The sequence below is a fragment of the Enhydra lutris genome, unplaced genomic scaffold (assembly GCF_002288905.1).
Source record: "Enhydra lutris kenyoni isolate GAN:26980312 unplaced genomic scaffold, ASM228890v2 scaffoldscaffold34, whole genome shotgun sequence".
Taxonomy (NCBI): Eukaryota; Metazoa; Chordata; class Mammalia; order Carnivora; family Mustelidae; genus Enhydra; species Enhydra lutris.
In genome coordinates this window covers 13,445,823-13,460,211 of record NW_019154118.1, presented here as the reverse complement: position 1 = coordinate 13,460,211, position 14,389 = coordinate 13,445,823, and the positions used below count along the sequence as shown (strand labels likewise).

The 14,389-nt window shown below is 39.5% G+C and overlaps 1 protein-coding gene across 1 annotated transcript in view; it reads left to right on the top strand.

Moving 5' to 3' along the window:
• Window positions 1–10,040, top strand: part of LOC111153826 (tubulin folding cofactor E like) — a 74,255-nt gene extending 64,215 nt beyond the window's left edge. Inside the window, exon 9 of the mRNA XM_022513082.1 lies at window positions 6,975–10,040. Within this exon, the coding sequence (XP_022368790.1) occupies window positions 6,975–7,293 (319 nt within the window). The 3' untranslated portion in view covers window positions 7,294–10,040. The remainder of the gene's footprint in view (window positions 1–6,974) is intronic.
• The last annotated feature ends 4,349 nt before the right edge of the window (window positions 10,041–14,389 follow it).

Genomic DNA, 14,389 nt, shown 5'->3' with positions numbered 1-14,389 from the left:
TCTCTCATTGTTCACCTCCCCTTCCAATTTCCCCCAACTCCCTTCTCCTAACTCCCCATGTCCTCCATGCTATTTGTTATGTTCCACAAATAAGTGAAACCATATGATAATTGACTCTCTCTGCTTGACTTATTTCACTCAGCAAATCTCTTCCAGTCCCGTCCATGTTGCTACAAAAGTTGCGTATTCATCCTTTCTGATGGAGGCATAATACTCCATAGTGTATATGGACCACATCTTCCTTATCCATTCGTCCGTTGAAGGGCATCTTGGTTCTTTCCACAGTTTGGCGACCATGGCCATTGCTGCTATAAACATTGGGGTCCAGATGGCCCTTCTTTTATCTTTAATCTGTATCTTTAGGGTAAATACCCAGTAGTGCAATTGCAGGGTCATAGGGAAGTTCTGTTTTTAATTTCTTGAGGAATCTCCACACTGTGAATGTTTTTCTTCTAGTTATACTTAAGTGATTTTGTTCAGCCAAAACAAATGAACTATCAGAGATTTCTCATGTTTCATTGTCACATTCCTTAAAGAGAGAGATGTATCTATTAGGGATTTATTTTGGAATTAGATAGTGTTATTTAAAATAAAGACTCTGGTTGGTTCAATATGGGTCTGCATTTGAGGAACAATGGATTAACAGAATTGTTAGCTACTACAGAAGCCACCTTTGAGTATACCTCTAGGCAGTTGTAAGAGCTACATACTAATCCCATTGTGGTATAGGCACATGCATAAAATGTAAAGCCCATCACTTTTCTCTTGGATGTTCCTTGAGACTGTAGCTCTACCTTTTATGGAAATGAAAATATGAAATCCAAATACAAAAATTTTTGTGCTGTCTAAAGCCCCTGGTCTAAGCTTACTTCAGTTTTCCAGTTTCCTAAATATTCTGTAAAATATTTCCTGTTTGTATGACTTAGTTTATAAGGCTAGTCAGAGCTGAGAATGAGTTATCTTTTGTCTCCATCCATCTTTGAGTTTTAGGTTTTATTCTAAGTTCGCCCTCGGACTAAGATTTATGATAGGAAATTGCAGTCTAAGTAGTGTGTCAAGTCTTCATTTATTCTGGAGTCATAGACCTGTGACTGAATTGTGACTGAAGAAATGCTCTCAGGTATCTTGGGAATCAAGAATGACAGTGGGCTAAAGGAAGAAGGGGTGCACATCTCCCAGCCTGACTGTCGTGCTACTGGAATCTGCTCATGTGTGTATCACATTAGGCAGGTGTGCCGTGGCCCCGGAGCCCCTCGTGTGTGAAGGCGTGCCTGTGGGCCCTGGAGGTGGAGCTGCTCTCACTCCACTGAGGTTGGCTCCATTCCCCCCTTGGTCAGGGCCATCTTCAACCGCACTTTACCAGGAGGCTGTTTTCTAACTGCTCGTGATTCAAAGACTCTTGAAATTGGAAGAAGCTGTTCTCTCAGTGGGTGTTTTTCTTTAATAGGAAGAAAGAAAAAAGCACAATGCCAATTTGCCTGTGGTCGTGTCTTCCAAGGTTGTACCTAGTGTTTGGTTTCCATTTATCATTCTCAGTTGCTCATGTGGTCATGTTGGTCTTTATGCTGTGTGCAGTAAATTTTATTTCTCTTGTGATTGGTCATTTTCTATTAGAAGGTCATGGTGGAATGGTGTTTAATATTCTCAATCAGTACTTCTGTTCTCAGGTAGAAGTACTGACTGAGAATATTAATATAAATCAAGATTATTCATTTTAAAGAATAATCATTAGAAGCTATTTACCTCTCAAGACTATAGCTTTGGAGCTGATGATAAAAGCTCAGATAAAACCAAGTTTGCAGCTATAGTTCAGTTTGGATGGACTGTTGAATAATGAATAAAATACCTGATTTACTGATTTGCCCTGCTTAAAGATAATACAAAATAAGAAAATGGAGATTAAAATCGTACTTTCATACTTTTTAGGGGCTCTTGGGTGACTCAGTTGGTTAAATGTCCAACTCTTAGTTTTGGCTCAGGTCATGATCTTGGGGTTTGAGATCAAGTTCCCTGTCAGGTCTACTTAAGATTCTCTCTCTCCCTGTCCCTCTGTCCCTCCCACCCTCCAAAAATAAAAGTCATTCTTTTTACTTATTTAACTTTTAAGGGAGCATATTTAGTGTGTGTAGTGATACACAATGAGGTTATTTTCCTTCATTTTTATAGAATAAAGAATTTTTATAGAATAAAAATGAGTATTTATTATAGCCCATATCAAAACTTTTATCCATATATAAAAGTCTATTGGCTTTATATGCAAATTAATAAATAAACATTGATTTTTAAGGTTTAAGCAAGTGGAAAGGCAGGTGCAGAAGTGGTCATGTTTATGGTACAAAATAGGGATGCAAAGTTGTGAAGGAACCAAATAATGAAGGGCCTTTTACAGTCACTTCGTTTTCTATTGCTGCTGTAACAAATTACCCTAAATGTAGTGGTTTAAAACAATACCTACTTATTATGTTATAGTTTCTGTGGGTCAGAAGTGTGGGTACAATGTGGCTTAACTGGGTTCTCTGCTTAGGGTCCCACAGGGCCAAAATCAAGGGGTTAGCAGGGCTGTGTTCATTATTGAAGGCTCTGGCGAAGAATCACCTTGTAGTCTCATTCAGGATGGTGGCAGAATTCTGTACTTTCTCCTGCTTTCCATGTGGCCACCTTTGTCTTCAAGCCAGCAATGATATAACAAGTTCTCTCATGCTTAGAAGCTCTCTGACTTCCTCTTCTGCTGCTGCCTGGGGAAGCTTCTCTACTTTTAACAGTTTGTATGATTAGATTAGTCACATTCAGCGACTCTCCCTATCTTAAGGTCAATAATGCAGTAGAATATAATACAATCTTGAGAAGAGCACCAGGGAATGAAGATTGTGGGGGGCCAAAATTCTGCCTTCCACAATCATGATAAAGAGTTCAGGCTTTATTCTGATGGGCTTTGTATGGTTTTCAGTAGAGGGGTGATGTGGTCATATTGGTGTTTTATAACAGTCACTGGCTGTAATATAGACAAGGGTCAGTTTGGAGCCACCCTAAAGTTATAGGAAATCTTTGGAAGGAGTATCATTTGGGATTTGGTTATAGATAATAGAAGTCATGCTAGCTATGTTAAGAAGAAAGGGGTTTGGGGTGCCTGAGTGGCTCAGTGGGTTAAAGCCTCTGCCTTCAGCTCAGGTCATGATCCCAGGGTCCTGGGATCAAGCCCCGCATTGGGCTCTCTGCTCAGCAGGGAGCCTGCTTCCCCCCACCACCCCCCCCCCGCCTGCCTCTCTGCCTGCTTGTGATCTCTAGCAAATAAATAAATAAAATCTTAAAAAAGAAGAAGAAGAAGAAGAAAGGGGTTTAATACAGGGAATGGGTGTTGAACAAAAATTTTTGGAAGGGCTGTGTCTCTAGGATTGCCTTAAAATGCTACTGCAGAACTGACCCACCAATGGCACTGCTGCCTATGGTACTCCTGAAGCTGCTGTCCCTGGTGCTGAATCACAGCAGCTTAACTGTGATCTGGGGGTTCAGCAAACTCCTGCCAAGGGTGTTAACTCTAGGAACAGTGTTTGAACTGCAGTTGGGTAATTAGGGAGCCTATACCCAAAGTGTGCCCACACCATCTCCTAGATCCATTCTATTTATCCCCAGGGCTGCTGAATGTAAGTGATAGAAGCCAAATCTCACCTGCAAACGAGTGTGCAAAATGCCATTTTTATCTTCCCAGTCTCAGCAGTACGGGAGGGAGGCATTCCAGAGGAGGCTGGAACAGGTCCTGGGGAAGCTCCTCCACAGAATGTTCTAGCACTCCAGGTTATTGAATTAGAGAGATGGGAAAGAGAGCTAGGAAGGAATCAGGATGACTGTCCAGCTACTGCCTAGGACGAGTAGATCATTCTTCATGCCATTTACTGACATAAAAAGACCAGAAAAGATTAGGAGTAACAACGAATTGTTTCTGGATGTGTTGATTTTGAGAAAACTATGGGACCTTAGTTTCCTAATTTATAGGTAATCTAATTTGTAGATGGACTAGGCCAGTTGTATCAAGTAGGCCAGTTTCTGCCTGTGGGTCATAATTTTGTGTACAGATATATTTATGGTTGAGATTAATTCAGTTTACCATAGTGCCAAATATAAATAAGTCTATAATTATATAATTATTATTGTAAGTTTTAGATTTATATTTAAATTGATTTAGGGCTTAGCACTGGTTCTTAAACTCATTGTTGAGCAGTATTTATCTTTTTCAGAAGGACGCATGGCTGCTCTATTTCCTAAGTTCTTCTTGTTTCAGAATAGTTGCCTTTTAAATTTCTTTCTAAACAAAACTTGGTGAGGTATAATATTCCTGGGTCATGCTTCCTAATTTATTTATTTGGTCAGCAATGGCATTGTTTTGCTTCTCAATTTGTTTCACTGGCTCTGCAATCTTTCTTTTCATCTCCTTCTGTTGGTCATTTCTCTTTGAGCTCTTGTTTTATTATATTCATGCACTTAATAAGTTCTAGACCCCTTGTCTTCAGTTATTTTTTCTTTCAGATTGAGTTCTGCCTCTGCATTTTACTCACTGTGTGTTTCTTTTATTCCTTTTGCTGTGGTCTGTGCTTAGTTGCCATTTTGTATCTCTTTGCTTATGCTTAAAAGTGGGCACCTCTCTCCAGACCATCTCTTTACTGAAACATAGTATAAGTAAACTCTCCTTGACCCCTTCACCATTGTTTCTTTTGTTCCTCTGAGGCAGAGTTTGAGAGCCGGGGTATTACAATTGGACTTTTCTGTAGTCTGAAGGGAAAATATCTCTGGAGTTGGGTTCAGCTTTTATTTGACCCCTTGGGTTCTGCTGTCTTTTCTAAGATTTTGTGAAATTATCATAGCCTAGTTTCACTTGTTTAAGAGCATATAGTAGGAGATGTGCATAGGGAAAGATACCCTTAGAGTTGGAATCATTTTACTTCTTCAGTTTGGAAAATTTGGAAAATTTGAGGTTTTGGTAGTTTTGCTTTTTGTTTGTTTGGCCTTGTTTTGTTTGCCTTTGCTAAGATCCTGACATCCTGGATGTTTCTAGTCCCCAAAGTATTTCCTCAGGCTTCCTGGGGCTCACTCCTTAGCACTTCAGCCCAATTTTCTCTAAATTGGGAAGTGTTAGCACACTCAAGAGTTAGCTCTTTATCTTCTTCCTCCATAATGAATTCTGGGTGTTGAATTAGGATCTTTGCTTAACAGAACCACCTAGTACACTGCCATTGGTTCCTTTTAAATAAAGCCTATCGCCATAAGCTTATTCCCTCTCTTTCTTTGTTAGTTGCTGGTGGTGATGTTTTTATCCTTTTAAGAAATACTGTTTTTGACACAAGTTTCGAGAGAAGATTCTGTAATCTGTTTCATCATAGCACCATCGTTTCCAAGAAGCTCCAAATAGATTTCAATCATTTGTTTTCTAAAGGGGTATGTGTATTTTAATAATGTAAATTCCAGAATAGGAATGTAGTGTTTATTTTTTATTTACAAATTACTTGTTCATCTATTATGTTATATAATTCTCTTGACTATTTTATAAAGTAGGGAGGGCAGACTTTTTAATCCCAGTTTTACTAATGAGAAAACTGAGATACAAAGAGATCGATTTGATGAGTCACACAGCTAATTATAAGATGGAGTCAATACTCTGAAGTCAGATCTTCTGACTCCAAAGCCAGTACTATTTTACCATATACTGTTATTCCCTTTAATGAAAATGGTTACCTCCATGCTTACCCACACATGTCCTACTCCGTCTTTAATATTCCTACCAACCTTTTAACACTGACTTAACTGAGTTAAAGCCAAAAATAGGGTGGGGGAATAATCTTACATGACCACTGTATTCTGATCCTGCATTAACCTCAGGATTTCTTGGTTATAATAAAGCTGTTATCGGGTCTTTTGATCATTTTTTCCTTCTCTGATTTGTAGAAAATTGCTCAACTTCCTCAGTAAAACCAGACTTTAGTAAAATCAGTAAAAAGACTGGCAGTGGAGACAGGATTTTCCACATGGGAAACTTGACCTTATGGGCCCAAGTTTCACCTCTATAACTCACTTTCCTCTTGATAGCTTCTGCTCTTTATTCCTGCCTCAGTCAAGGAACTTGTATTCCTCATTTGCCATTTACAAGTTTTTCACAAGAATTTATTCTTTTTTTTTTTAAGGTTTATTTATTTATTTGAGAGAGAGAGAGAGTGGTGGGGGGTCAGGCAGAGGGAGAAGGGGAGAAGGAATCTCAAGCAGCCTTCGCCACCCAGCATGGAGCCCAACAGGGAACTCAGTCTGATGGCCCTGAGATCATGATCCTGAGATCATGACCTGAACAGAAATCAAGAGTCAGACACTCAACCGACTGAGACACTGAGGTATCCCTCAAGAATGTATTCTTGACTCTTCCGCAAAGACCTTCTTTATAGCCAGTGAGACTACGCTGAACATTCAAACAAAAATCACTGAAAAACCTGGATTAACAGCTCACATACAACTGGATTTTTTTGTTGTGGTTTGTAAATTATTTTCTCTGGTGGTCAGAAACTGGCCTCTTTCCATCTTCCCATCTGTCACCAAGGAACGTGTGCTTAAATATATGCCCTTGATGATGACACCCAAGAAAGCAAGTTCTACAGAGTGATTAGACTTCTCTCTGTAATCCTTTTGTCTGCTTTTCTAAGTTTTCCTTTTCTCCCTAAATCTATTCTTCTGTAACAATAAACAGCAGGCATGGTGACCATCTTTAGGACAGATTCTTCTCCTATCCACAAGGATGTGGTGTTATTGTGGCCGCAAAAGGGCAACCGTATCCCATCACAGATACACAGCTAGTTCGTCAGGCAGATAGGTGGATGTAGATGATATTAGAATAGGATTGTAGCCGTGTTGCTCACTGGAGTTCTGAAGAAGTTCATAGTTCGTGTGCCAGTGGCTTAAGCTGACACTGTTTTGTTTTGTTTTGTTTTTTATCCTTCTAGGTATCATGAACTGATTACAAAATACGGGAAGTTGGAGCCTTTGGCAGAAGTGGACCTAAGACCACAGAGCAGTGCTAAAGTAGAAGTCCACTTTAACGATCAGGTGGAAGAAATGAGCATTCGTCTGGACCAAACAGTTGCAGAACTAAAGAAACAATTAAAAACTCTAGTGCAGTTACCCACAAGCAACATGCTTCTCTACTATTTTGATCATGAAGCACCCTTTGGCCCAGAGGAAATGAAGTACAGCTCTCGGGCACTGCATTCTTTTGGCATTAGGGATGGAGATAAAATTTATGTGGAATCCAAAACAAAATAACCTCGACCAGCCTTGTAAAAAACACATACATAAGGACTTCTTGCAGGGCATTTGTTTCCAATGTGGTTTTCTTTAGGAGGGAGAAGGTTGTTTTGTTTCGTTTTGTTTGGGTTTCGGGGGGGGTTTGTATATTTTTTTCCCCCTAGGATGGGGAGGGGGCTGTTTTTGGTATTTTCTACCACAGATTTCTTCAGCTCAGCCAGCAGAATTGGCCACATCTCCAGTCCCTGTGCCCTCCCTTGTGAAAGATGACCAAGAAATCGCCGACTTCTTACTGTGTTCACTGGGCTGCGTCTACCACTTGGTTATCATGACCATTTAGGTATATTTGTGAAGATAGCATGAGCCGTGTGTCCTCCCCCCAGAAGGATAACTTGTGGGATTGAAATCAGGTGCAGGGATCTTGACAGGAAGGGCCAGCACTTCTCTCCCCCAGTTCTTCCGTTGTCCTTCCCTCTCTCCCTCCTTTCCTGTTGTGGTTCAGTTTTTCATTTTGACGTGTCAGCACGTGTTCACCTAATAGTTGTAATCCTGTCCATAAGTACTTCTCATTTCTCAGTGTGGACAATTTTTTCATTTCTCCCTTCTGAAATAATTTTAGTGTTTTAGGCATTTTTCAACCTGATTCTGAACTCAGGTATTCTGTGAGAACCTGTAACTCTGTTAGGATCTTGAAGACAGAGAGTTAAAACTCCAGGAAGACTCACTGCTGTCCTGGTGGCTTGGGCAGAGCAGCCTGGGCCCTTTGTGTGTAACCACGTCCATTTCAGTGTCCCGCACAGATGACGTCCACCCTCACTTCCATAACACAAAGTGTGTCACATGCCACAGTCGTTTGATTTTTGCTTGTCGAATGTACTTCCTCATCTCTAGCTGTCTTTCTCATTACTTTAAACTGTTGGGAATAGAGGCCTGACTTTCTGAAGAGCCCAACTGAATAATGGATATACATGCCGGGAGAGCTGGGAATTAGCTAGCCAACTGTCCGTGGCATGTGTGAGGTAGTAGAGTGGGAGAAAAGTCAAGCCATCCAGGAGGAAGAATGTTGTGATTTCCCTGCCCGTGTCGTCATTTGAAGCCCTGGCTCTTACACTTTGCATTAAAAGTGGGAAATCTTAATCAAAGGGAGTTCTGATTCCCAGTTCTTCCCTGGGATTCTGTGATGTCATAATTGGACCCTTCTTTTTGTTTTGCATTTCAACTTAGTTGCCCCTCCCAAAGAACAACTCTGCCTAATCTATGAGTAAAGTCTAAGTGTCAAAACTTCAGAATTGCCTCCAAGTCATATTTTTCGCAGAAGCATATTTAAAGCACTTTTCTTTAAAAGCTAGTTCCTCACCTGCCCTGAAATCTTTGCATTTGTTCTTGTAGTCCTTCATTAAACAGGGTAACCCCTTTCTGTGATAGATGTCTTTCTTGGTCCACCATATTTACAGATGGGAGGCTTGGGGAAGGCTTGGCATCACTAAGGGCAGGTGATGTGCACATGAAGTATTTTTCTAAGAATGTAATCATTATCTGATTGCATTTGACCTTTTGACCTTTGTTATAGGATTCCACCACTCCTACAAAATCCTTTAATTTCTTATGAAGTTTTTAGGTAACTCTTGTAAATTCTTCACATCTGCAGAGTTGTGATTATTATTGCTACTTTTTATATTTTTCCTATTTATTCTCTTAATGCACTTCAGGTTCAGTATCTATAAAGCCTTTGACCCAGTCCTACTGAGTCAAGTCTACATCCACTGTAACATTAAAGGTGGAAACCAAAGGGTTTGTGAAAGATGAATGAAGCCTATTCTCCTTCTGCTGCAGACTTGATCTTTCAAAATCGCAAGAATGAGCGATGGAGATCCAGGCTGGGTAGAGACAAGAATTAATTATTTTGCAATCACATTTTCCTGACAGATTTTTGGAAGTGGGAAAAAAGTGCGGCAACGGTGTCATGAAGATAAAAACTGTGGGTGCTTTGTGTATGTGCGCATGAGTGCAGGCAAGTTTGAGAGAGAGACTGTGTAACTGAGCCCGTCACTTTTGTCAGCCTGGGAAACAGATGCACTCTTTTATTTTTTGAGGTTGTATGACCCCTGACTGTCCCACAGCAGAAGGCAGAGCAAACACTTGGGTTGTGCTTTAATCATAAGTGGAATGGTCACAATTAATAAGATATTTTATATATGACAAAAGTTTTATGAAATGCTTTTTTACTATTAGAGACCTGTTCCTTCTGTTATGACAGAACACAGTGTCCATCAACTGCAGGCCTAATTCCTCTATTATACAGTTGCATGTCAGGGGAACTTCTCATCTAATTCAGTGGGTATTTTTAGGGCATCGTAATTGATGGTTTTAATAATTGCTGAACAATTTTTGATTGAGACAAAGTCTAATGCAATGACCGGTCTTTCAGAGCTGCAGAACAGAAGTAAAAGAGAAAAGCTATTTGAGCATGTGTACTTGTAGATTTATTTCGGCAGCTGAGTAAAGATGCTGCTTTTGAAATAAAATCGGTGCTGTGTAGACACCTTGTAACCCAAATTATTTTTGTAACAGGCCAAAAAAGAGGAGACAAGAGACCGTGGACGTTTGAGTCTCAAAGCTATGCATCATCGATGGCAGCAGCTTCTCTGTATTTTAATATTGACTTCCTCCACATGCAGCAAGAGCCCGTTCCTGGCATTAAGGCAAGACGCTGTCCGAGCCAGTATTACAGATAGGTCTCTGCAGGCACAGTGTATAGAACATATCTTTTTTAAAATAGAAATTCTTTTCAGTGGAGAAAAAGGAAAGGAGTCACAGAAGAAAGCCAGATCAAAACCAAGGGATCCTCTGTGCCCACATGTAGCTGCTGAAGCCACAATGAAATGGGCTTTCGAAATGGAATTGTTGAAATAGCTCAGATTGCTTTAAAGGAGGGGAAAAAAAAGTTTAGAGTCCTGTGTCTTTTTTTTTTAAATTATTATTATTAAAAGTTTCTTTTGTTTCTGCAACCTATTGCCACCATGTCCATAAACACATAAGAAAGCAGTGGATATCCCCCAACACCTTGTTTCTTTTAAGACCCGTGGGTGAAAAGAAGCCCAAAACATGAGCTATGTGTAACAGAGCCACATGTTGCGATGCTTTGTGCTAAGATTTCGTTCACTTAAAGAAATGCAAGTTCAGTCCTCAACAGGTGTTTCGGCTGCGTTGCTAAGTCAGCGGTGTCCCAAGCACAGAACTCTGGGCGCACAAGGAGCTGACCCCATTTGAGGCACGCCGCCGATGGCTCTTCCCAGTGCACGTGTGAGCGCAACCTGCTCCGTGGCAAGTGCTAGGCCCTACGGCATATAAAACAGGAATACAAAATAATAGATTGTTCTAAGCGATGTCATTTCTGTTTATGAATTTGATTTTTCCCTTCATTTCATGTTAGATTGAAAACGCAAACAAACTGCTTTCCAGTACACCCAGAAGCTATCTGTGTTACCAGATGTGTTGTGAACACTCTATTTTTCATAGGTGCTTCCTTACTATATAATATGTCCATTGTAGTGATGGAGAGGGACTGGGCTCTCTCAGGCTCTTTACTTGCCAGTTGTCTCCTGCAGCTAATGGAAATATATATTTTATTTTAGAATATAATTTAAACATGAAGGTCTATTCTTTGCACTTTTTATTAATATATATATATAGATAATCTTTAAAAAAATTAAAAATCCAAGTCCACTTTCTCTTTGTGTTCTGATTTTTTTCTGGAGTTCTGGGGTCAAGATACATGCTTATTTTTATATAGTCAAAGGTCGACATCACTGCTGTGGTTGAGTACTGTGGGGAACTGGCCAAAGTGGGGAAGAATTGGACCATTTTGAGAAATTTCATTGGAATTTTGCCATTTAGAAATGAAAGCTATAAAACAAAGATTGTAAGAAGCGTGTCATTGCTTTTGTGTTAGCAAATTCTTATACTTCTAACATGTACTTGATACTCCCTTATTGTCCTTTTAAGGATAAAGTCCTCCCTTTAAGATAACTGGCATCCTCTTTTTTGAGTAAGGATGAAAACCTCAATTGGATGCACTTAAATTTCTTTCAAGCGACACTTTTTTGTCTTCAGAAAATAATTTTCTGTGAGAATTCGAGTTTTGGACACTTGAACTCTATCCACTTATCGATAATTTCTTGGTAAGCTGTAATGAGTTAACCTTATATCAAGAATGATGGTCCAAGAACTGTACTTTATTTCTGTATATAGAAGACAGAGTCCATTAACTTCTCTCTCAGTGTTCCAGAAGGGTGTGAGTATCACAATCTGTTTAAATATTTCTGCCTCTTACTTAAATTTCAAAGAATATACTTTCAACTTCTATACTAAATGCTATTTAGTTAATATTTATTGTGAGCTTCTCCGAGTATACTTGCAAGGTAGACATATGTCAAGACATCCAGTACCCACTGGGCTGAAAGATACTGGGACTCCCACTAGTTACTAGGATGCATGTAAGTCAAGAAAGTTAAACTTTGAGAAATGAAGTCACTTTCTCTTTCCAACTCTCCTCTGGAAAGGAAGTTAGTTATCTCTGGTCTCCAACTTAGAAGTTCAGAGCTCAAATTCAGCCAGTTAACTTTTAAAACCCATAGGTCATTTCTTATACTTTTAGCTCTTTTTTAAGATTTTATTTATTCCTCAGAGAGAGGCAGTGGCAGAGGGAGAAGCAGGGTCCTCATCGAGCAGGGAGACAGGACTCGAGGCTCCATCCCAGGACCCTAGGAACACTATCTGAGCTGAAGGCAGACACTTAACCGACTGATACCCAGGCACCCCCATCTACTTTTAACTTTTTAATATCACCAGGATTTAGGAACTGAGTTAATCCCTGAAAGGAATAACATACCATACTGTAACTCCTTAAAATATGGTGAATCTTTTTTATTCCTCTCCTTCAAAAATTTGAGACTAACACTGGAAATCTTTAGCTTTTTTTGTTTAACAAACATTTATTAAAATGTTCAAATATATATATTTGTCATATATATGAATATAATAAATAGGAGAGGTTCTCATGCTAGCCTCCCACCTTACTCTGAACTAAAGAGAACAACGCAACTTTTTTACAGTTTAGCATTATTCTGCTGAGTCAGTGGCATTTTTACAACCATATTTCAAAACACTGAAGCAGTGGCCTGAATAATAATTGATCCCAATAGCGCAAACTAACGAAAGGAAATCAGTTCTTAAAATAAGAATACTAATAACCGTTCAATGTTTTGTCTTAGACTTTTCTCCGATGTGGCTTAGGCACCTGAATAATTTGCTTGCACTCTATTTGAAGGCACAGCTATTAAGAGGGGACTAACAAACTCATAACCCAGGAGGAAGGAGAGCCGTAAGTGGACAGAGTTGCTTGTATGAATCCTTGCCAACCCTATGTCCGAGCTTACCACGCTTCTTTCTCACGTTTCTTCTAAACTCGAATAATGAACATTTATTATCAACTAGGACCCATACTAGATGCTTCACCTATATTTGATCTTCATGACATCCCTATGAGGTTAGCACTGTTGTTATCCCCATGTTCTTACTCGTGAAGAGAGTGGCACACAGATAGGTTAAGTAACTGGCCAAAAGCCACCCAGTTGGTTAACAGAGCCAGGATCCAAACCCAAGGAATCTGGCTGTGGGATCCGTGCATTTAACAGATACTATGTAATGCTTGCTGCTAAAGTTCTCCATTACCCTCCACACTCATGCACACACACACACATGCACACACACACACCTTTATTGTCAGTCTTTACGTTTCATTAAGAAGAGATGTTCCACAATACCCATCTGCTAAGTTGATTTGCTCTGTAACAACAGCACTGATGTGGCCAATGGCTCTGAATCCCAATTGGAATTTGTCCCCATGCCCTGTCAAGAATTGTGAGATGACAGTTGGTGTGTACCCTATTGTCCTCCCTGTCCCTCTGACAGGTCATTGGACATTTGTGATGGGCGCCATTGACAACAATAAGTGAAACAGTAATATGAGGCAAGAAAAGTAAGAATTTGGTTTTTAACCTGAGGACATTCTAGAACCTTAAAACTTCGTTGCAGTAAACAAAGGTACGAGAGGTCACTCGTTTTGGACTCCGACTTCCATCAAAGAGGCAACAGTGTTTAAGTGGACTGAAAACAGGTGTTATCAAGGAAAAAAAATGTTTATAGTTGAACGCAACCTGTTGCAAAGGTTTTGTTCCAGGAAAGGATGAGGCTGTCGCTGCTATTGTTTCTCCTTAGAATGTAAGGGAGCGCCTTGTGAAGAATATAAATATTGCTTACAAAATAGAGGGCACAGGCTATCTGTTATGTTCTGCAATTAATAGCCAAAAATTACAATGCGATTTCAGTTTGTCAATTCCTACATAGACTTCATCCTTGGATGCTCTGTCGTCGCTGTAAGTAATACAATTAAGGTGTTAAATAAATGAGAATGAGAGGAGGCAGACATAAAAAAATACAGAGAGAAGAGAAAAAATGTTTTCTGAAATATCTGATACATTGGAGGGCAGATGTAAGCTCTACTCTACTATCGAGGAGTAGAAACAGGCCATTATGAATTGCTTTGGCTGTGTTAAAATTTGGTTTGATTTTCAATTTGTTTACAAAAAAAGAAGTCTCTTCAAAAAACACTTGAATCTATTTTCTAAATAGAAAATACTCACATGGTTCAAAAATCAGACAACATAAAGATGGCATACATTAGAAAATCCCACTCTAACTCCCTGTCCTTTACTTTTATTCGTTTCTTTTTCTTATGTGTCTTTCCAGAGTTTACACAAATAATAGCAAATAATATATCTTGTTCCCCTTTTATACAGCAAAGTTAGCATATTATACACTAATACGCACCTTTTTTCACTTGAAACGTATCTTGGAGATCTCTGTAGCAGTACATTGGGAATCACGCTGTCCTTTGTTTGCAGTATAATATATAATATTCCATTTATAGACATAATTTATAATTTGTTTGGCTCAACCCTCATTGATAGACATTTGAGTTTTCCCTCTTCCTTTCTCTTTCTCTGTCTCCCTCCCTCTAACTCTCCCTCTCTTTTATTTACTATGTTCAGTT